The sequence below is a fragment of the Mobula hypostoma genome, chromosome 3 (assembly GCF_963921235.1).
Source record: "Mobula hypostoma chromosome 3, sMobHyp1.1, whole genome shotgun sequence".
Taxonomy (NCBI): domain Eukaryota; kingdom Metazoa; phylum Chordata; class Chondrichthyes; order Myliobatiformes; family Myliobatidae; genus Mobula; species Mobula hypostoma.
In genome coordinates, this window is record NC_086099.1 from 100624601 (window position 1) to 100649119 (window position 24519).

Genomic DNA, 24519 nt, shown 5'->3' on the forward strand with positions numbered 1-24519 from the left:
ATATGAACGCTTGTGAATGCTTCTTCCATTCAAAACATTGAAAACAATTAGAAATCAATTAAATCAATGAAATTAGCATTTACAAATTCAAAACATCATATTTAACCTTATCCTCAGATTCCACCCTCACAACTATGGCAATGGTATGGACTCAGTATATCTGTATCCAGTCATTCCATAGTCTGAGTGCAGTGCTTCGTCTCCTTAGACAACCATAGCATTGAAGAAGACTCGTGCAATTGCCTCACGTACCTCATAAGGTGCCTTACGGGACAGGCAGAAGCACTCCTGCAGCTTACACTGGTTAGTGTTTGCAAGAAATCAGGGTTCCTGAATCCTCCTCCTCCACTTTCAGCAGTCACAGATTCCTAGAATTCGAGGAGGCTTTGAGAACATCACTGAATTTTTTCCTCTGTCCTTCTGGGCATCCTTGTTTATGACAGAACTGAGAATAGAATATCTGTTTTAGGAGTCTAGTGGTGGGCAATGAGAAAGATATGGCCTATGCAATCTAATTGACTGAGTTTAACAGACCCGCAATGCTGGGGGTGATGGTCAGGGAGAGGACATTGATGATCACTCTCAGTTTCTCCAGTCAACTTGGAAGATTCTGTAGAAATGGCATTTCCTTAAGGTGGCTGCTCTAAGTAGTCCAGAAAGTGTCTGCATGTGACAGTCTCACTTTTTCCCTCTCATTTGTGGCTCCTGAGGGAAGGTCCCTGCATTCGAATGGTCTCTCTCTCTCTCTCTCTCTCTCTCTCTCTCCCTCCCTTGGTGCTGTCAGAGGATGGTTCCGAAGTGTTCCGTGTCTGCAGTTTATGGACTGAACTAATGAACACTGATCTGAACTCAGCATGGCCTCTTTCAATTTTATGTTTTTGCTCATTCTTTCTTGTTGCGATTTGCACAATTTGTTTTTTGCACATGGGGGGTGGTTGATGTTCTTGTTGCCGTTTACGCTATTTGTTTTTGGATGGGGCGAGTTGATTTTTTTCTCTGAATGGTTTCCATGTTTTTTTTGTTTCGTTGCTGCCTGATGAATCTTGGGGTTGCACACTGCACACGTACTGATTGCTGGCTCTCTCCATTCTGATCCCCTGATCAGGACTGGCTCATGGAACTCCAGTTTTCTTCTCCTTCAGTCAATAATCAGCTCTTTGGTCTTGCTGACATTGAGTGAGAGGTTGTTGTTGTGGCACCACTCAGACAGATTTTCAATCTCCCTCCTCCATGCTCATTCGTTACCACCTCTGATTTGGCGAACAAGACGGTGTCATCAGCAAACTTAAATATGGCGTTGGAGCTGTATTTAGCCTCACAGTCATAAGCATAAAGTGAGTAGAGCAGGGGAGTGGGGCTAAGCACACAGCCTTGTGGTGCAGCTGTGCTGATACTGATGTTATTGCCAATCTGAACAGATTGGGGTCTGCAAGTTAGGAAACCCAGTTGCACAAGGAAGTAGTGAGGCCTAGGTCTTTGAACTTATTGATTCGCTTTGAGGGGATGATACTGTTCACAGCAACAACCTGGCACTCAGCATCAGTAAGACGAAAGAGCTGATTGTGGACTTCAGGAAGGGTAAGGCGAAGGAACCCATACCAATCTTCATAGAGGGAGACAGAAGTGGAGAGAGTGAGCAGCTTCAAGTTCCTGGGTGTCGAGAACTCTGAGGATCTTACCTGGTCCCAACATATTGATGTAGTTATAATGAAGGCAAGATAGCGGCTATACTTTATTAGGAGTGTGAAGAGATTTGGAATGTCAACAAATACACTCAAAATCTTCTATAGTTGTACCATGGAGAGCATTCCGACAGGCTGCATCACTGTCTGGTATGGAGCGGCTACTGCACAGGACCGAAAGAAGACGCAGAAGGTTGTAAATCTAGTCAGCTCCATCTTGGGTACTAGCCTACAAAGTACCCAGGACATCTTCAGGGAGTGGTGTCTCAGAAAGGTAGCATCCATTATTAAGGACCTCCAGCACCCAGGTCATGCCCTTTTCTCACTGTTACCATCAGGTAGGAGGTACAGAAGCCTGAAGGCACACACTAAGCAATTTAGGAACAGCTTCTTCCCCTCTGCCATCCGATTCCTAAATGGACATTGAAACTTTGGACACTACCTCATTTTTTTTTAATATACAGTATTTCTGTTTTTGCACGTTTTTTGATCTATTCAACCCGGCTCTCACCCACCTGGACAAAAAAGACACATACGTTCGAATGCTGTTCATAGACTTCAGTTCAGCATTCAACACAATCATTCCTCAGCACCTGATTGGAAAACTGAAACTGCCGGGCCTGAACACCTCCCTCTGCAACTGGATCCTAGACTTCCTGACTGGGAGACCTCAGTCAGTCCGGATCAGGAGCAGCATCTCCAACACCATCACACTGAGCACGGGGGCCCCTCAGGGCTGTGTTCTCAGTCCACTGCTGTTCACTCTGCTGACCCATGACTGTGCAGCAATACACAGCTCAAACCACATCATCAAGTTCACCGATGACACGACCGTGGTGGGTCTCATCAGCAGGAATAACGAGTCAGCATACAGAGAGCACCTTACGTAGTCCTGTGCTGATGTTGTCTAGTGCAGTTCTTATGTTGTTTTACATAGTCTAGTGTAGCCTTGTGCTGTCTCACATAGTTTAGTGTAGTTTTGTGTTGTTTCATGTAGCACCATGGTCCTGGAAGAAGGTTGTTTCATTTTTACTGTGTACTGTACCAGCAGCTTATGGTCAAAATTACAATAAACTTGACTTGACTTGACTTGTAGTTGATTTACTTATTATTATTATTACTTATTTTTATTTTATTTACTATTATTTTTTTCTGCTAGATTATGTATTGCATGAACTGCTGCTGCTAAGTTAACAAATTTCATGTCACATGCCGATGACAATAAACCTGATTCTGATTCCGATTTTACCAGTTGCCATGGCATTAATAATGTTTGTTCAATCCCTCCAGGTTTTTCCGTGATTTCATTTTTACTTGTATTGGATATTATGATAGTTTATTCTACTGACTGTGAGTTGACCAGGTTACTTTTGACTTGCATTTAAATTCACAGTTGAGTTCCCTTGCACAGCTAGCTTTATAATTGCTGCCTAAGCACAAATGTGGTAATATTACTGGCTGACCATTAAAGAGTAAAGTGTTAATCCTAAATATAAAGATATATGGTTCTTTGCTATGTTTTTGCAATCCATCTAAACATTTTTGACTAGCTATGGACACTTCACACTACCATTCAATAAAACCACAGTAGAACATGCAAATGAAGTCAATTTTCCAACTCTATTGACATACTACTTAAGTTAATATACCTAAATATCTATTGTTCTCACCTAGTGACAGGGCACTTCAGATATCAGATCTCCAGAGATTTAAATAGCTGACTCTTTATCCTGAGATTATGGCTGCTAGTTGTGGATTTTCCAGTGAAGGAACAAGTCATTGAGTTGTGACTTTTTCAGGCTCTTGGATTTCAGTGAAGTAACATTTTATCAATCAGAATGTGGATCTATCTTTCTCAGTCTGTTCCCATACAATAAATCTATTGTTCAAAGATTTGATTCTGTGAACCTTTTTTGCAAGCCTCTTAAGCAAGCCAGAATGAGATTTAATATCACTGGTGTATGTTGTGAAATTTGTTGTTTTGCGGAAGTAGTACATTGCAATACATAATAAAAACACTATAAGTTACTTTAAACTATATTTTAAAAAATAAATTATATAAGTCGTGCAAAAAAGAGAAAAATAGGGAGGTAGTGTATATGGGTTCATTGTCCATTCAGAAATTGGATGTTTTAAGCTGTTCTTAAAACATTGAGTGTGTGTCTTCAGGCTCCAGTACCTCTTCCTTAATGGCAGTAATGAAAAGAGGGCAGGTCCTGGGTAAATGGGGTTCTTAATGATGGATGATGTCTTTTTGAGGCATTGCCTTGTGCAGATGTCCTCGATGCTGGGGAGGCTACTGTCCATAAAGGAGGTTGTCCTCGATGCTGGGGAGGTTACTGTCCATAAAGGAGGTTGCTGAGTTTGCAACTTCCTGCAGATTTTTTTTTGATCCTGTGCAGTTGCCCCTCCATACCAAACGGTGATGCAAACAGTTAGAATGCTCTCCATCTGTTGGAATTTGCAGGCATCTTTTATGTCATTCTTAGTTTCTTCAAACTCCAAATGAAATATACCTACTGTCGTGCTCCTTTGTAATTACGTCAATATGTTGAGCCCAGGACAGATCTTCAGACACCCACTACCTTGAAACTGCTCACTCTTTCCACCGCCGATTCCTCGATGAGGACTGGCGATCCCTCACCTTCCTTTTCCTGAAGTCCACAATTCAATTCTTGGTCTTACTGACATTGAGTGTAAGTTTGACACACTCAATCAGATGATCTATCTCACTCTTGTATGCCTCCTCGTCACCCTCTGAAATTCTGCCAATGATAGTTTTGTCATCAGCAAATTTATAGATGGTGTTTGAGCTGTGGCTAGCCGCACAGTCATGAGTGTAGATAGAGTAGAGCAGTGGGATAAGCATACATTCTTGAGGTGCGCCAGTGTTGATTGCCTGTGAGGAGGAGATAATATTTCTGATCCTCACTGCTGCAGATGGAGGTACAGAGGCCCAGGTTTTGGAGCTTGTTAATTAGCACTGAGGCTATGATGGTGTTGAATGCTTAGTTGTAATCAACAAGCCGCAGCCTGACGTAGGTATTGCTATTTTCCAGGTGATCCAAGGCCAAGAGGAGAGCCAGTGAGAGTCCATCTGCTTTAGATCTATTGAGGCGATAAGCAAATTGCAGCCGATCTGTGTCTTTGCTTAGGCAGGAGCTGATTCGGGCTATGACCTACCTCTCAAACCATTTCATCACAGTAGATGTGAGTGCAACTGGGCAACACTAATTGAGACTCTCATCCTGCTGTCCTTGGGCACTGGTACGATTGACACCTTCTTGAAGCAGGTGGAAACCTCTGACTGCAACAGTGAGAGATTGAATATGTCCATGAACACTCCCGCTGGTTGGTTGGCACGGGTTGTCAATGGCTTACTAGATACACCATTAAAGCCAGCTGACTTGCAAGGGTTCACCCTCTTAAAAGGTGTTTAACCTACTTCAGTTTGATCGCTTGCACTGAAAGTGCAATCTGGTAGGTGTTACTGCTTTAGTCTGTGGCTGCTTCTTCAGCTCAGTGGAATGAGGTGGGGCTTTCAAATCAAACACATTTGTGCAAAGAGGGAATAAATAGTTTGGTGAACTAATATTATGGGCATGCCCTCATTTTATGTAGTCAGCGCTACCAGTAGCCATAAACTCTTTAATGGGCACTGTCTGCTCCAAGGAGCCAACATGATTCAGCAGGCACGTAGTTGATTTCTGCTGGAACTGTCTGATGGCATCTGATAAGAGGTACTGTATAATGAGTAATTCAACTCTCATGGCTCTATTGTTGGCAGTGTGTGGAGACTCTGAAATGTGATTGTGGGCGAAGTAAGACCGGGATGACTTGAAACATAAGAATGTAATGTTCCAGCCCTGACAGAGATATTTGGGATATGAATAATGTGTGTTCATGACACTGATGGTCTGAGGCTGGTGGTGATGGTGTAGTTGATGGAAAATGTGAGTTGACATACGTGATAAAGTTTTTCAATTATTTTGCAGCAGGACGGTGGATTCACTTTCACAGTTGTCTGCTATTACAGATGTTCTGGCCAGATGTCTGAGGACCTCCAGACCACCTGCTATTTTTTCCCCAAACCAAGGTCTCCAAGAAAGCAAACGTTTCTATTCTGGTTTGTGCTCTGCCAATAACTTCAATTTCTTCTGAATTGACTTACAAATCTTCCTGCCATCACAAGGCATCACTTTGTGAGCCCATGAAAGTTAACTGGAAGTTATGCTGGGCATCAATGAAAATGAGTCTCAGGTGACACACTAAAGTAATCAACGGACTATAAACAGATGTGTGGTTATCACACTTTGTGATTTCCAGCTCTATCCAATTCATACCTCAATAAGTTTTAATACATCAAACAAAATGGGCAAAGATAAAAGATAATATGTAATAGGAACAGAAAATACTGGGAATGTGTCAGCATTGTTTTGCTATCTCTCTACAGAGGCTGCTTGATGTGCTCAATATCGTTGGCTTTATAATGGTGCCATTCTCAGGGTTTTCTGAATTTTGGTGGCCAATGGCGATGTTCACTTCATGTTTAATGCTTTATTGACAGGCCCAGTGGTTTTACCAGAAGATCTTTTTCAAAATTGCTCTCATCCCTCCTGCAGCATTGGCAGTTTTCTCCTTCCTGATCTCCTCTTCAGGGTGGCTGGCAGAAGACCTTAAATGCCACTAAAGGGATAATGAAGGAAGAAGACAAGTGGAATGGTATTATACATATAAAGAAACTAGAGGTGTTTTTCAAGAGGTGTAAAGGGAAAGAGTAAATTCTTGTTTGAAATTGTTGAATCTATCCCATAAATAGTCATTTTCCTAATTGAAAGAGGTGCTAATCCTCAAGGAAAACAAATAGAAGAGTAGTTGAGATTGATTAACTTCTTACCAAAAAGAGACAAGTAGAGAAACTCAGAAAACATGACACATAGACATTAGCTGGACCATAATACGGTTTGCTGGGTGCAGGGAATGATGCAGTAAACTTTGCGTGTTGCAAAAAAAAAAGTGAAATTATTTGAAAGACAAGCAAGAGAGAGTTCAGCTTCAGATTATCTGGGCAAAGGGCCAACACAGACTCATTGGATTGAATGGTCATTATATCGGCCTTATCACTTAATGATACAAAATTATATCTCAACTTCCAATTAGATTTTTTATAATAATGAAACAAATTCCATATTATATCTCAAAAAAGGATGCAGGACGTGTTTGGTCAGACAATGTTATGCATGTATAGAAGAACTGGGATTTGTGAGGTTTTGGGAATGTTAAACAAAGTGCATCTATCAAAGAATGATCATAATTTAAAGAGTTCCAAGTAGAAAAAAATGTTGTACTTGTCCTACATCAAATACTATATTTATTTTCTTACATATTTCATATCACTCAATGGTTATTTGCACAACTGCAGTGTTGGAATTTGGAATAAAGTTAATATTGGCTCCATGTTTGTTTTAAATGTGATGTGATCGGTTTGTCTCAACAGTCTGCTGTAATGCAAAATCTGGTTTTATATTGATTACTTATCTACTGGTACTTCAAAGAGTAATTATAGCTCAAAAGCAGAATTAGCAGATCCTTGGATAATTGAAAGAAAGCATAGATTTGTTAAAGGCGAGCCCAACCAAGTCCATGACTTTATGATAAAGTAAAAGAGAGGGTCTCTTTTACTTTGACATGGAGAATATGAAATTATGAGTGGCATTTGATTATGTGTTCATAACAGGTTTGCGTTCAAGAATGGAAGCCATGGAATAAAAGGAAAGTTCGTTAGGTAACAGAAAACAAACAGTAGTACTGCAAAATAGTTCATGAGACAACAGAAAAGAGCACAGTAGGTTTCCACAGAAGTCATTAGCATTACAATTCCCAATGTAAACTAAAGATCATGACTACCTAGGGCACTTTCCAAATGTACGGATTACATAAACTAAGGAATGGAGAAGATAGTTATGAATTTCAAGCAGATCTGGACAGAGATGGGTGTCAAGTGAAATTTAATGCAGAGGGATATGACGTATTGCATTTTGTAAGAAGAATGAGACAAGGCAATTTAAACTAAAGGGAATGATTCTAAATGGCATACAAGAATAACGAGATCTGCATTTATATATAGTTCCGGAAAACTATATTTCGGGAAAAGTTCAGGAAAACTTTTGGAAGGACAAACCAAGGTAGAACATACAAGGTAAGTGGTAGGGCACTGAGGAGTGCAGTAGAACAGAGGGATCTGGGAATACAGATACAAAATTCCCTAAAAGTGGCGTCACAAGTAGATAGGGTCGTAAAGAGAGCTTTTGGTACATTGGCCTTCATTAATCAAAGTATTGAATATAAGAGCTGGAATGTTATGATGAGGTTGTATGAGGCATTGGTGAGGCCGAATCTGGAGTATTGTGTTCAGTTTTGGTCACCAAATTATAGGAAAGATATAAATAAGGTTGAAAGAGTGCAGAGAAGGTTTACAAGGATTTTGCCAGCACTTGAGAAACTCAGTTACAGAGAAAGGTTGAATAGGTTAGGACTTTATTCCCTGGAGCGTAGAAGAGTGAGGGGAGATTTGACAGAGGTATATAAAATTATGATGGGTATGGATAGAGTGAATGCAAGCTGGCTTTTTCCACTGAGGCAAGGGGAGAAAAAATACAGAGGACATGGGTTAAGGGTGAAGGGGGAAAAGTTTAAAGGGAATATCAGGGGGGGGCTTCTTCACACAGAGAGTGGTGGGAGTGTGGAATGAGCTGCCAGATGAAGTGGTAAATGTGGGCTCACTTTTAACATTTATGAAAAACTTGGACTGTGCTGTAATGTCTATGGTTCTATGGTTCTATGGAAAAGTGGTAGACAAGTTCAGAAAGTGATAGATATCATGATGAACATTTATAAAACACTGTTTAGTTACAACAAGAGTTTTGTGGCCAGTTTTGAGCACTACACTGTTGAAAAGATAAGAGGAATTTAGAAAACATGCCAAAGAGATTTACCAGAATGATTAAATAAGAGAATAGGGTCCAGAAAACACTGCTAGGGGTAGTTCAAAGGCTCAAAATGTTCAAAGATTCAAAGATTCTTTTTTTTTCAAAGTATACAACTCTGAAATTCTTCTTTTCCAGATAGCCACAAAACCAAGAAAGATAAGAATGGCAGCACAATCATCAACCCCCAAATCTCCTGTTCCCAGAAAAAAACAGAATGAAACAGAACAGGCACAATGAACCCTCCCCCATACCTCTCCTTTGCAGACAAAGAAATACGAGAAAAGTTGGTTGAAAAACACAGAATATAAAAAAAAACTATAAGACTGAGAAAAGGTCCATATCGATTGGCCAAATCCATATTCATATCTATATCAAAAATGCAGAAAACCTGGGCAACATTTTCTGGGCACAGTGGCAGCCTCTGCTCTCTCCAGAAGCAGAGCGATCCCACCAGTGATCAAAATGTAGTCTCCCCTCTCCAGCAGCAGAGTAATCCCACCTGTGATCAAAAGGCAGTCTCCCCTCTCTGACAGCAGAGTGATCCCACCTGCGACCATCCGGTGCTCACCCTTCACATTCCCCTTGATGTGTTAGTCTCCCCCATCACTTTAATCGGTGTACAATGGAAGCTGTAATCAGTGAAATGGAGTCAAATATTGGCTCGCAGTCTCTCCGCCACAAGGCTCCCACATGCTGCCTCTGCCTCCCGGAAATCTCTTGGAACATCCAAATGATCTCCAAACTGTAAACCACAGGCTCCAACAGATCCAGAATCGCAATCAAGATGAAAAACAGACGTAAAAGACATAAAAGAAGTGAAATAAGTGGTTTCATGGTCTCTTCAGAAGATGCCAACCAAGGGAGTGTTGCACGCAGGTGCCATCTTGACCCAATTAGTGCAGATGTAGTCAAGGCAGATTCATTTGTGGCATCCAAAAATGAGATGCATAAGCACCTGACATGAAAGAATTAGCAGGACTATTGGGAGAAGGTGGAGGAGCGAGACAACCTGGATTTCTCATGCATAGAGTCATTGCAGATTTGATGGGATAGAAGGCCTTCTCACATGTTATGACCGTTCTGTGTTTCCATGAAGTTTGCTTTCTTGTTGCTTCACATAAATTACATATTTATCAAAGCACATCACTATTTGAAATGAAGTTTTATTGTCAGTGTAATATTTTGTGGAGCATGAAGAGATTTATCAGCACATTGGCATAATTTTAAATTAAAGATGGAAAAGTCATTTGTGATACAATAAGGTTTGTTTCTTGAACTTGTTTCTTAAGCATAGCCTTATTGTAGGCAATGAAAATGAGTTTTGAAACTAAAATGCGCTAATGACAAATTTCCGTGAACAGCTTGTTGGAAACTTGATTTGTGAAAAAATGTTCCATCAACTGCAGGCTTAATCAACATTTCGCAATAAAAAAATCACGATACCTTGACAAATATGAAAGCTGGAAAGTCAAATATTTATAAAGCAGGAAGAAAGTTAAGAAAGGGAAGAAATGCAATTGGATTTCACTTAAACAGAAGTGCTAATCCTTCATTGCGTGTCAACCCATACTTGCTGCTGGTAAAGCCGTGACAAAATTCAAGGCCAAACCCATTGAAATGTCTCAGTGTATTTAGAGTGCCAGTGATTCCTTCAGCAGCTATCTGTACATGTCTGAGCAATGACTTCTGGAATTCCAAATACTTGTCGCCCAAAAAAGAGTAGCCTTCAACTAACCTCACTGCTGTCACTCTCTATACAATTGGCAGGATGAGCAAGACCGGATGGAAAATTTTACAAGGAAAAAATATCAGGAAGATTAATGTCTTTGTATCATCAGTAATCTTCATTTGTTATAATTGTTTTCACTGTATCATTTATTAAAATATTTTCTTTAAATCATTCTAGCTTCAGGACTTCAATGAGAAGAGTGAAAGGGGTGACTAAAAGACTTCTGAAAAATGCAACAATATATGTTACAATGGTGATCATCTGCGTAACCTTTATCAATCATCTAATTTTTATTATCCTTGAAAGCAGACAAATTGTGAAGGAATATTTTGTTTCATTGTAAGCCAATCCCTGAAGCATTTTGGCATTCTCCTTCAGAAAGGAGATGAAACTGCTGCAGCTGCCACATGAGTAATCTGATACATGTATGAGAAGTCAGCAGGAAGATTTTCCCTCCATTTTCAGAACTGCCTCCTCCTGCTCACTCTCACCACCATAGGAACATGTAATCACAGACAATGTATGTCACAGAAGGATGCCACTCAGGCTATCAGCTGGTGAGCTGCCTAAACTATTCCTACTTACCAGCACCAGGTTCATAGCCCTGCATGTAACAAACACTGAAAAATACAGATAATAGATCTCAAAAATAAAAACAGAAAATGCTGGGAACACTCAGCACATCAGGCAGCATTTGCAGAACAAAAAACAGAGTTAATATTTTAGCTCAGAGACCCTTTGTCCTCCTCCTCCTCTCTTCTGTTTCTTCTCTTCCTTTACCTACTCTCCTTTTCAGCACCCATTTTCAAATCTCTTCCAGTATAGGCTATCGATGGTTAGAGATAAACTGAGGTAGATCACTTACAGAGCTGGACAGTGCTGATTTCTTCTATTTAAGTTTTCTAACCTCTTTAGATGAAATGAACCATGAAGGGTGTAGCTAGACGCAGAACCAGCAGACTTGCCAGCTCCAATGCAGTTACCCCAAAAGAAGCCAGCAAGTTCATGTTTTTTCACACCCAACACATGCATTTTTATTCATAGGTCAGTGTTCTGTTTGATCTTTTCCCAAGATCCAAAAAGCTGTGCACCCCATCCTGTTTGTCACCCTTTCAACCAGTCTCCATGTGAAAGGCTCTTCAATTACATGGGTGTGGTTTAATGTGTGTAGGAGTGCAGAAATATTTCATAAAACCAATGCTTAAATTGCTGAAAGCACAAAAATATTTGAAAATAATCTATTGGTGGGTGAAATCAAAAATACTAGAGAAGTCAGAAACCAGAATGAATTGGAGTATTCAAGCTACTGGCCCTAATGGACGAAGTGACATTTACTCTAATTTATTAAAAGCCTTGCATCAGCGAGCACTTTGTATGAAATTAAAATGGTTCTATTGGAAATTTTTAAAAACCCTGCCTATCTTCATTTGTATTAACAAACATACAATGTATATTTTCCCATTGGAAGGCCGCAATAGGATACTAGTAAGAAAACGTTGTAAATATATGATGATATATTCAGTTTCTGTTATAAATGTGGAAATTTTCAATAGAAAATAAGAAATAATTAAGAATTAATAGATTTTCAGTAAGTATAGTTAGTTACCAGTTGAAATATGGAAAATATTATTGTAATGATAATTTAGATATACGTAGTTTCAAAGGCAGCATATTATTAGGGAACGTTTAAGAAAGAATGTAAAGTTAAGAAATGCGAGGGGTTGTCAGTACTGCTGAAGGAGAATGTTATAATGTTGGCAGGGAAGAATGTCTTTGAGGGGTAATGGATTGAAGTGAGGGCGATAAAGCGGCAGATGAGCTTTATTCTCCACCAAATATTAGGGAATGAGACTGGGATTATGAGATTGTTGGCTATTCAAGTCTGGCTTGCAGAGCATCAAAGTGAAAAAAAAGAGATGAAGGAACTTCTGCAATCATTTTCTTGATTTGTGTGTCTCTGCACTTGAGCAAGAGGCATTGATGCATCTGTTTCAGGGAATCTAAGTGCCAGTGGGGGAAGGAGGAATCTAGGAATTGCTAATTGCAATATCATAAGGTTTAAATTAGTAATGGAAAAGAATCATCAGCAATCTACAGAAACTTCTCAGCCGGGGCAGTCCAGCTTCAGTGGGCTGAGAGAAGATCTGGCCTGGTTCAATAGCAATTAAAAATTAGCTAGCAAAAAGGCAAGCCTAATGAGGGGATGATTTTTTGTTGCCTTAAGGGTGAAAATAGAGCAAAGGCCATAACCTTCTGAATAATCAAAGAAATATAAAAGTAAGCAGGCACATGGTAGGTGATGAATTGATATTACCACTGAGAGTCAGACATACCATATACAAAAATATCAGATGGGTATTTAAAGATTTAGTCAGTAAAGGTGGAACATACAGTAAGGATATACTGCTAACTAACATAAAAATAAACAACAAATCTTTCATGAGCATGCAGATAATGAATGGATGGTAAGGAGAAGGAAATGACAGGCATAGGTGACTAATGCATGAAGGCAAAAGGCATAGCTGAAATACGTCAATGTCTATTAAAAGGGAGGAAAGGCAAAGGAGATAATGAATGGGGAGAAAACTGATAAAGAGGCACATTTAAAAGTTGGCTAGTAATATAGAAGTCTCTGGAATAAACAGGTCAGTGGCTTAGCTTGGCTTAGAAGCAGAAATTTTACAGATGTATTGTGGAAAGCATTCTGATTGGTAGAGGGGCTCCAATGCATAGGATCACAGGAGGACGCAGAGGCTTGTAGATTCAGCCATTTTCATCATGGACACAAGTCTCCTCACCATTGAGGACATCTTCAAAAGGTAGTGCCTCTGAAAGTGGCATCCATTATTAAAGGCAGTCACCCTTTAAAACATGCTCTCTTCTCATTACCACCATCACTCAACATTATAGGAACAGATTCGTACCCACCACCATCAGATTTCTGAACGGTCCATGAACCCATGAACACTATCTCACTATTCATTTTTGCACTATTTTATTTTATATTGTAACCTATAGTGATTTTTATACCTCGCATTGTACTGCTGAGACAAAACATATGTCATTGATAACAAACCTCATTCTGAGAAACCAAAGCGTTGCTGCAAACAGTTGTACTTCAGACCAGCGGATGGTGGACAGGCCTGTTCCCCAAAGATCCATACTGGGATGACTGCCAATTTTGATATATTGCTGACTTGCACATGGTTTTTTAGAGTAAAATTTCAACAAAAATATAATTTGTAGACAAACATTTTCAAACTCTGCACTATAGCTTTCTATGGTTACTTGTCATAACGTAACACTCGCCTGCCAGGAGTGACAGAAACATCTCAAGTCTGCACTTTTCATTGAAAACATAAACCACTCCAAGTACAAAACTTCAAGTGACGGCCACAAATTGGCAATGAGCAAGTACCACAAAACCAACGGTCAAGCAACCGAGGTGTTTTTGAAACCTATCAGTTCTGGACACAGCAATAACCTACGAGGTGAGCCAATCAAATCATACAATGTTACGAAAACTATTCTGAGCCTGCGTCATTAAATGTGAATCAATTAGCCTGTCTATACTTGGACTGGGTCCACAATGAAGAGCCAGAAGAAACATCAGCAAGGGAATCATAATCAAGAGCTATATTCTTCAGGGCATGAGGCAAAAAAAGGAAAAACTCAATAAAGAAAGCACATTGGCATATTGGATTCGGAATATCGCTCAGATAGGGAATCATCAAAGGTGAGTCAAATCTTAATGGTTCTTGATGTACTAGAGACCTTCCTCCTATCAGCTGGAAGTGCAAACTACAACATGAAAAGAAATTTAGCATTTGACAAAATAAATTAAAACTTTGGCAAGGGGTCGGTTTCTATATCATCAATGTTGCTAGCAAAAGAAGAAAGTTTCATCTTTTAAGTGCATCTCAAAATAGTGATAAACATTTAGTATCATAGAGTTTGTTTGAATACAATTAAATTGACTTCTTTTCGAAAGTCAATGGTAATAACAATTAAACATAACAAAAGGATATTTTATATTCATTAAAGAAAGGTTAATAGCTGCTATAATTCTATCCAAGGTCCCAAAAAACATTAAATTGGCAAAAGTTGATCATGAGTAACTAATTATTTCATACTTCTGGATAGATGTTATGGCTGGAGTGTGGCTCTGTGGCAAGGATGTTACCAATTATTGTAATATTTTATCTATAAAATTTACAATCCTGACTAGCTACTTATCAAATTATGTGATAAATTTTTCATCTTCAAAAGATAAAGCAGTACAGGTGCACATTCCTTTATCTGAAATTCTGAAATCCAAAAAGCTCTGAGGACCAAAGTTTTTTTCGCCAACAGCTGACATCACTCAGGTGTGACGTGGCAGCACTAGCAGAGGCCGCCAGACGTCAGTTGTGGCTCAGCGCTCGTACTGGTTACACGTGCATTTGCCGTTCACTGATATTTTGTGTTAACTGTTGACTTTGTGTTTAATTTCACTGTGAAAATGTCAAAAAGAGCTGCAGGTACCCCTATGGGCAACAATGAGAAAAAGAGAAGGAAGCATCTATCATTATCAGTAACACAGAAAGTGGAGTTATTGCAGAAGCTTGATCGTGGTGTGTCTGTGCGGCGTCTTACTGAAGAAAATAGTGTTGGAACTACCACTGTATATGATTTAAATAAACAGAAAGACAAATTACTGAAGTTTTATAGTGACAGTGACAGTGACGTTCTACATTTATTCCAGTAAATCATTTACCATGTATTCGGTTCGTTTCGTTTGAAGCTGTATATTTTTATGTTTTATTGAATGTTTTGTTGGAAATAAAATTTCTTCTTGTCATTATTCCCTAAACAATACAGCATAACAATTACTTACATACCATTTACATTGCATTAGGTATTATAAGTAATCTGGAAATGATTTAAAGTATACGGGAGGATGTGCGTCGGGTTTGGTGTGCCGCTGGGTCTTAAAATCCACTGCACTGAGACAGGTTAAGTAAGGGACTTGAACATACGTTTTTTTTGGTATTGCGGGGGGTGGGATCTGAAATCTGAAAAATTCTGAATTCCGAAATGCAACTGGCCCCAAGGATTTTGGATAAGGAATTGTGGACCTGTATTCTGGTGATACACACAGAAAAGATGCTGGTGAATGCTGCAGGCCAGGCAGCATCTATAGTAAGAGATACAGTCAATGTTTCAGGCCGAGACCCTTCGTCAGGACTAACTGAAAGAAGAGATAGTAAGAGATTTGAAAGTGGGAGGGGGAGGGGGAGATCCGAAATGATAGGAGAAGACAGGAGGGGGAGTGTTGGAGCTAAGAGTGGGAAAGTTGATTGGCAAAAGGGATATGAGAGGATCATGGGATGGGAGGCCTAGGGAGAAACAAAAGGGGGAGGGGGGAAGCCCAGAGGATGGGCAAGAAGTACAGTGAGAGGGACAGAGGGAGAAAAAGGAGAGAGAGAGAGAGAAAAAAAAACATGTATAATAAATAAATAAATAGCGATGGTATACGAAGGGGAGGTGGGGCATTAACAGAAGTTAATGCCCCACCTCCCCTTCATACACCATTCACCATTTATTTATTTATTTGTTTGTTTATTTATTATATATAAATATATATATTTTTCTCTCTCTCCTTTTTCTCATCTCTGTCCCTCTCACTATTCTCTTTGCCCATCCTCTGGGCTTCCCCCCTCCCCCTTTCTTTCTCCCTAGGCCTCCTGTCCCATGATCCTCTCATATCCCTTTTGCCAATCAACTTTCCAGCTCTTGGCTCCATCCCTCCCCCTCCTGTCTTCTCCTATCATTTCGGATCTCTCCCACCTCCCTCTCATTTTCAAATCTCTTACTATCTCTTCTTTCAGTTAGTCCTGACGAAGGGTCAAGGCCCGAAACGTCGACTGTACCTCTTCCTATAGATGCTGCCTGGCCTGCTGTGTTCACCAGCATTTTTTGTGTGTATTGCTTGAAATTCCAGCATCTGCAGATTTCCTCGTGTTTCTGTTGATACACTCTTTGCTCAAACAATTACACCTTCTTGATCAACTGTGAAGTAATTGCACATGTCTGTCGCATAACTATGAAAGTACTGATTACAGGGTGCTTAGGGAAACCAGTCGACAGCAAAAAGGCAAATAGATTAACTCAAGTATTTAGTTCATAATATTTCATGAGATATTGGTAATAAACATACCTTCTTTCTTGTCTGGGTGCGACCTCTTGGCAGCCTTCCTTGACTGTTCCCTTTGTCCTTGCCCTTAAAGCTGCACCTTCTTGACTAAAGTTTTCATCACTTGAGTAAATACCTACTTATATGGATCATGTTAAACTTGTAGTTGATAAGAATTGTGAAGTTCCTTGAAACAGTTTGTTTTAAATGTTATGAATGTGCGTATCAAAGTGAGTTCTGGTTTGAGTGAATGGGCCAAGTGCTGGTGTAATTAACTCATCTTTTGTGCAAGAAGTTTTAGGACACATTTGAGCGAGCTTCACTGCGACTTGCCCCTCTAATATGATGAACTGAGAACAAGGCTTTGGGCCTAGTCTGGCTGCTCTGCGGATTCGGATCTAAGGACTCAAATTTGGTTTGGAATGCTGTTGCTTGCTTCTACTGTTTGCATGATTTGTGTTTTTTCTCTTTCTCTTCACATTGGGGGTAGGTCATTTTTTTAAAATTGAGTTCTTTTGGTTTCTTGCTTTGTGGCTGCCTATAAGCAGACAAATCTCAAGGTTGTATAATTTATACATACTTTGATAATATTTGCACTTTGAACTTTGAATTGACAGTATGTCGAACACATTTTAGGATTACTCCTCATGTTCAATAAATCTCACTCTGTACAATGATTTTTATTAAAAGAATTCGAGAGCTGGAGATGTCTGAGATAGGTGAGGTAATTTACAGTAACTTCTGTCAATTTGTATGCTATGATCTGAAGAGTAACATCAGTTTTCATGTACTTTATAGGTTTTGTGAATGGTCCCTAATTATTAAGTCACAGTCAAGAAATATGAAGCACTACTAACCAAAAGAGGGAAACTACAAAATGAGGCAAGATTGGAAATTTAATATTTATGGAGGGGTATTATAATTTGTTGATAACTGAACATAAATGAAAGCATAACTACTACCAACATTGTTACAGCACCACTGCTCAAGTATGTAAATATACCTCAGATCTGTTGATCGTGGCAATAGTTTCTTCTTTCCACTGAAATATTCTTCAAAGTCTTCCAACCTGAGTCTGTGTGAATAATCGATATATCCAGAAATCTCTTGACTATGAGAGTTGAAGTCTCTGATAAAAATGATGGACTGTAAAATTAGAAAATGAATATTTATGTATTATAAGCAATTTGTCAAAGAAAACTGAGCATACTTAATTAATGATTAATTTGCTTCATTTAGCAATGAACTCTTTATTTATATTTTGAATTTTGGGAAGTAGACTTGGAATACAAAGTCATATTGAAATCATCTTTGATTTCAATATTTTTCTAAATTGTATATTTTGCAGTTATATTCATATTATGTAATTAAAAGTTGAGTAGGTATTTGTAAGAATGGATGTCTTCATTCTTACAATGAATTATTGAAGTTCAATTCCTCTTGAAATAAACAGAGATCTTTACTTCCTAAACACAAGAAATTCTGCAGATGCTGGAAATTCAAAGCAACACACACAAAATGCTGGAGGAACTCAGCAGGTCCGGCAGCATCTTTGGAAATGAACATACAGCCAACGTTTTGAGCCGAGACCCTTCCTCAGGACTGAGAAGAAAGGTGAAAGAAAATAGAATGAAAAGGTGGGGGCAGAGGAAAGAGGTTAGCTGAAAAGTGATAGGTGATAGACACCCAGACTGGTGCCCTTTTCAGTTTCTTTCTACTGTACATTAATAATGTTCAACCAAATAATTGACCACCTTTTCCAAGCTTTCACTGATCTGCAAGATAATGATACAATTCTCATGAAAGTCAAAACTGTGAATAATTTCACTGACATTATAGAATCTGCAGCCACTAATAATATCATCCAGTAAAGAGCATTCAGGAAGTTCAAGCAACACACATAAAAGTTGCTGGTGAATGCAGCAGGCCAAGCAGCATCTCTAGGAAGAGGTTCAGTTGACGTTTCAGGCCGAGACCCTTCGTCAGGACTAACTGAAGGAAGAGTTAGTAAGAGATTTGAAAGTTGGAGGGGGAGGGGGAGATCCAAAATGATAGGAGAAGACAGGAGGGGGAGGGATGGAGCCAAGAGCTGGACAGGTGATAGGCAAAAGGGATACGAGAGGATCATGGGACAGGAGGTCTGGGAAGAAAGACAAGTGGGGGGGGGGAACCCAGAGGATGGGCAAGGGGTATATTCAGAGGGACAGAGGGAGAAAAAGGAGAGAGAGAGAAAGAATGTGTGTATAAAAATAAGTAACAGATGGGGAACGAGGGGGAGGTGGGGCATTAGCGGAAGTTAGAGAAGTCGATGTTCATGCCATCAGATTGGAGGCTACCCAGACGGAATATAAGGTATTGTTCCTCCAACCTGAGTGTGGCTTCATCTTTACAGTAGAGGCCGTGGATAGACATGTCAGAATGGGAATGGGATGTGGAGTTAAAATGTGTGGCCACTGGGAGATCCTGCTTTCTCTGGCGGACAGAGCGTAGATGTTCAGCAAAGCGGTCTCCCAGTCTGTGTCGGGTCTCGCCAATATGTAAAAGGCCACATCGGGAGCACCGGACACAGTATATCACCCCAGTCAACTCACAGGTGAAGTGTCGCCTCACCTGGAAGGACTGTCTGGGGCCCTGAATGGTGGTAAGGGAGGAAGTGTAAGGGCATGTGTAGCACTTGTTCTGCTTACACGGATAAGTGCCAGGAGGGAGATCAACGGGGAGGGACGCGGGGGACAAATGGACAAAGGAGTCGCGTAGGGAGCGATCCCTGCGGAATGCAGGGGGGGGGAGGGAAAGATGTGCTTAGTGGTGGGATCCCGTTGGAGGTGGCGGAAGTTACGGAGAATAATATGTTGGACCCAGAGGCTGGTGGGGTGGTAGGTGAGGACCAGGGGAACCCTATTCCTAGTGGGGTGGCGGGAGGATGGAGTGAGAGCAGATGTACGTGAAATGGGGGAGATGCGCTTAAGAGCAGAGTTGATAGTGGAGGAAGGGAAGCCCCTTTCTTTAAAAAAGGAAGACATCTCCCTTGTCCTAGAATGAAAAGCCTCATCCTGAGAGCAGATGCGGTGGAGACGGAGGAATTGCGAGAAGGGGATGGCGTTTTTGCAAGAGACAGGGTGAGAAGAGGAATAGTCCAGATAGCTGTGAGAGCCAGTAGGCTTATAGTAGACATCAGTGGATAAGCTGTCTCCAGAGACAGAGACAGAAAGGTCTAGAAAGGGGAGGGATGTGTCGGAAATGGACCAGGTAAACTTGAGGGCAGGGTGAAAGTTGGAGGCGAAGTTAATAAAGTCAACGAGCTCTGCATGCGTGCAGGAAGCAGCACCAATGCAGTCGTCGATGTAGCGAAGGAAAAGTGGGGGACAGATACCAGAATAGGCACGGAACATAGATTGTTCCACAAACCCAACAAAAAGGCAGGCATAGCTAGGACCCATACGGGTGCCCATAGCTACACCTCTAGTTTGGAGGAAGTGGGAGGAGCCAAAGGAGAAATTATTAAGAGTAAGGACTAATTCCGCTAGACGGAGCAGAGTGGTGTTAGAGGGGAACTGATTAGGTCTGGAATCCAAAAAGAAGCGTAGAGCTTTGAGACCTTCCTGATGGAGGATGGAAGTATCACTCTTCCTTCAGTTAATCCTGACGAAGGGTCTCGGCCTGAAACGTCGACTTCACCTCTTCCTAGAGATGCTGCCTGGCCTGCTGCGTTCACCAGCAACTTTTATGTGTGTTGCTTGAATTTCCAGCATCTGCAGAATTCCTGTTGTTTGCGTTTTTAAATTCACTACTGCGAAGCCTCTTCCGGTGGTGCCTACACCGAAGAAACTCAGGAAGTTCAGGTGGGAGGGTTACCATTAATAAACACAAGACACAGGGATGATGTAAAACATATGAAATTAAAGTACATCGTTTGTTCATTCTATCACATGTAAGATCACAATTGATTTTGCCTACCCATAACAAATATAACTTGTAAATCATTGACAGTATTCTCAGTTACGTAGGTGGGATATTCCGAGGGGTGAGAGGTGGGAAGTTAACTAGAAGTGACGGTTGCAGATAGACTATGGTTTAACTGATAGGCACAGGCCAAAGCATAAAACTGACCTATTTATATAAATCCATTTTTCTGCATGTCATTAAAGCATTCTGTCCTTCCTTATAAACATTAAGCTACTTAATGTTTCTGATGAACCTATTCAGTATTTTTAATTTTATGCAGCAGACAGATCTTTGTTACCATGAATAAAATTCCAGCCACTATCATTATCTTCTGACATGCAAATCTGGCATGACACAAGATTGTACATATTTTAAATTAAGAGAAGCACAATGTTAGCAACATAAAACATAAGCTGTCCACTGGCGGGAGGGTGGGGGGTGGGGGGGGGAGATAATAATTGATCCAATTAATGTGGACTCATTTTTCATTTACAGCATAAATGGGAGCAAGGCTGCTTAAGGGTCATCTTTCTCTTTTATGTTTTCAATAGTTCTACTTTCTGTTCTTTGATATACCTTTGGGAACATTCACAGTGTGAATTCTAATAAGAAAACAGGAACAAGGTCAAGTCCTTTAGACTCAATTCATGAATCGACCCTGCACTGTGGAAGTAAAGCCTGCTGACTCAAAATTTTCCAGGTGCAATCTCTGATAATAGTTTCAAAGTTCAAAGTTCAAGTTCAAAGTAAATTTATTATCAAAGTACATAAATGCCACCATATTCAACACTGAGATTTATTTTCTTATGGGCATTTGCAGTAAATGCAAGAAAAACAATAGAATCAATGAAAGACCGCAAACAACAAAATGGGCTAAGAACCATTTGTGCAAACACAAAAAGAATAAATAAACAAACAAATAAATAAATAAACAAACAAACAAACAAACAAATAAATAAATAAATAAACGAGCAATAAATATCGAGAACATGAGATGAAGAGTCCTTGAAAGTGAGTCCATGTGTTATGGGAACAGTTCAATGATGGGGCGAGAGAAGTTGAGTGAAGTTATCCTCTCTGGTTCAAGCTCTCTGATTGAGGGGTAATAACTGTTTCTAACCTGGCAGGGTAGATTCCTAGGCTCTTTTGCCTTCCTCTTGATGGCAGCAGCAAGAAGAGTGTGTGGCCTAGATGGTGGGGTCCTTGATGATAGATGCTGCTTTCCTGCGACATCATTCTGTGCAGATGTGTTCAATGGTGGGGATGGCTTTACTTATGATGGAGTGGGCTGTATCCACTACTTTTCGGAGGGTCTTCCATTCAAGATCATTTGTGTGTTTCAATACCAGGACATGATGCAGCCAGTCAATATATTCCCCATTACACATCCGTAGAAGATAGTCAAAGTTATAGATTTCGGGACAGATCTTAGCAAACTCCCAAGGAAGTAGAAGTGCTGCTGTGCTTTCTTCGTGATGGGACTTTACTTGCTACACCCAGCACAGATCCTCTGAAATGATTACACTGCGGAATTTAAAGTTGCAGACACTCTCCACCACTGGTTTCCTGATGAGAACTGGCTCCTAGACTTCTGGTTTCTTCCTCCTTAAGTCAATAATCAGCTTCTGGTCTTGCTAAACATTGAGTGAGAGGTTGTTGTTGTGCACCACTCACCCAAATATTCAATTTCCCTCCTATATGCTGATTTGTCACCAGCTTTGATTCAGACTATGACAGTGGTGGCATCAGCTAATTTAACCTATTAACTTACTGTTCTTTTCTAAGTGAGGTCTGTTGGCATGGTGACAAGAGCAGTATAATTCATTTAGTGTCACAGGCACCAGAAGGGAAGCAGTTGGCTAGAGTGTCTGTTTCTAGCCCCTACAGTCAGCTCTGGGCATTCAGACAACGAAAACACCTACACCCTCCCTATACAAAGATTGTGCTTTAACTACATTTACAAGGTAGCAGATGATGCTTCCATAGTGGGTCTATCTCAAATAATGGTGAGTCAGAGTACGGGAAAGAGATAGAGAGCCTGGTGACATGATGTCATGACAAAAATGTTTCTCTCAATGTCAGCAAAAACAGAAAAGCTGGTCATTGACTTCCGGAAGATGGGTTTCGAACGTATTCTTGCTTACATCAGCAGTATGGTGATTGAGAGTTTGAGAGCTTCAAGTTCCTGGAAATATTCCTGTCCAGATGCATTATGGCTTGGTATGGCAACTGTTCTGCTTGTGACCACAGGGAATTGCAGAGTTGTGATCAAAACTCAGCATATAACAGAAAGAGCCTTCCCTCTTTGCACTCTGTTTATACTTCTCACTATCTCAGAAAAGCAGCAGAAAAACAACTACCCTGCTCACTCAAGACTCTCTTCTCCCCCATCCCATCGGGCAGAAGATGCAAACACCTGAAAACACAAACCACCAGGTTCAATGACAACCTCAATCCCACTGTTATAAGACTATGGAATGATTCCCTCATATGACAGATAGACCTTGATCTCTCAACCTAGCTCAATATGACCTTGTACCTTATTGGAATTGTGAGAGGTCTTTCAGGACTCTTGAGGTTTGAGTTCATATGGATTTAGAAGGAAAGCAGAGTTCCATCTTGTTTGAGTTTTTCTCCAGCTGTGTACATACATCTATTGATGCTTCTGGACACATCTTCAGTGATGTTCCTGGAATCATCGGGTGTTTCGGGTCTTTCAACATCATACAACCTCCTCCAGGTGACCCAGCTGGGGCTGATCAGATCCCAGCTTGTGTCCAGATGGCTAGCTACTTATGACCCCATGGCTCCCCTCTTTTGAGCCACAGCCATCTTGATGCCCTCTCTGCCGCATCGGTGGTACTGCGGATGGCTCTCCTCTTCCTCTCTCCCTCGATGCCCAAAATGCTGAAGGCTCTAACTAAAGAACGGGCTACGAATCCCCTACAACCAACCTCCACTGGGAGACACCTTGCTCTCCACCCAGCCTGCGGACAGTTGCTGACCAGTCCTGAGTACTTTGAGAGCTTCCTTTCAAAGGCCTCTTCCAAGCTATCTTCCCATGGGACTGTCAGCTCCAGAAGCACCACTCGCTTAGTCGACTCAGACACTAGGACAATGTCTGGTCGCAGGGTGGTGGCTGCGATATGGTTGGGGAACTTCAGCTGCCCCTCGAGGTCCACCAACAGCTGCCAGTCCCTTGAAGAGGACAGAATGCCTGCAGATGTTCTTTTGCCAGGTATTGGCTGCTCCCCAGCTCTGACAAAGGCAATGGTCTGCTCGGAGGGTCGGGACCGCTTCGCCCACTCAACTCCTGCGCTGACGGCTTCAGCGATGGTCTTCAGGACCTGATCATGCCTCCATCTGTACCGTTCCTCACCAAGTGCCCTTGCACAGCTGCTGAGGATGTGCTCCAGGGTTCCTCGCTTGGAGCACAGTGGGCACGCAGATGACTCTGCCTCGCCCCATGTGTGCAGGTTTGATGGGCTTGGAAGCACATCGTACACTGCCTGGATGAGAAATTGGATGCGGTGTGGTTCGGCTTTCCAAAGATCAGCCCAGGACACTTTCCTCTCAACCACATTCTCCCATCTTGTCCAAGCTCCCTGTTACTTTATTCCCAACGCCTTGCAGACTCTCATCTCCTCCACTACTGCTCTCACCTCCTCCTGAACTAGACGACGCCTTTCCTTCCCTCTGGTGTCTATTTGGGGAGTTGGAAAGGATCCTTGCCCCAAAGACGTATTCTCCCGACTACCAACATAACAAATTAGCTCTAAATTGTAATCCCCAAGAGTCAAAAGTGTCACTAAAATTGATACCTTAAATTTGGATTATTTGCTCTAAATTGCAATCCAGAGTCAAACGTGTCACTAAATTGGTATTTTAAATTTGGATTATTACTTACACTAAGTTGCTAAGTAAATGCACAGTATAATGGCACAAATGAGAGGGCAGAATATGTGTTGTGACCATATCATATTGACGAACACTATTTGC

At 40.9% G+C, this 24519-nt stretch overlaps 1 protein-coding gene across 1 annotated transcript in view; it reads right to left on the reverse strand.

Annotated features, from left to right (window-relative positions):
• The window catches only part of cfap299 (cilia and flagella associated protein 299), a 678195-nt gene that overhangs the window by 131677 nt on the left and 521999 nt on the right, over window positions 1-24519 (reverse strand). The window contains exon 4 of the mRNA XM_063042204.1: window positions 17579-17721. Coding sequence (XP_062898274.1) covers window positions 17579-17721 — 143 coding nt within the window. The remainder of the gene's footprint in view (window positions 1-17578; window positions 17722-24519) is intronic.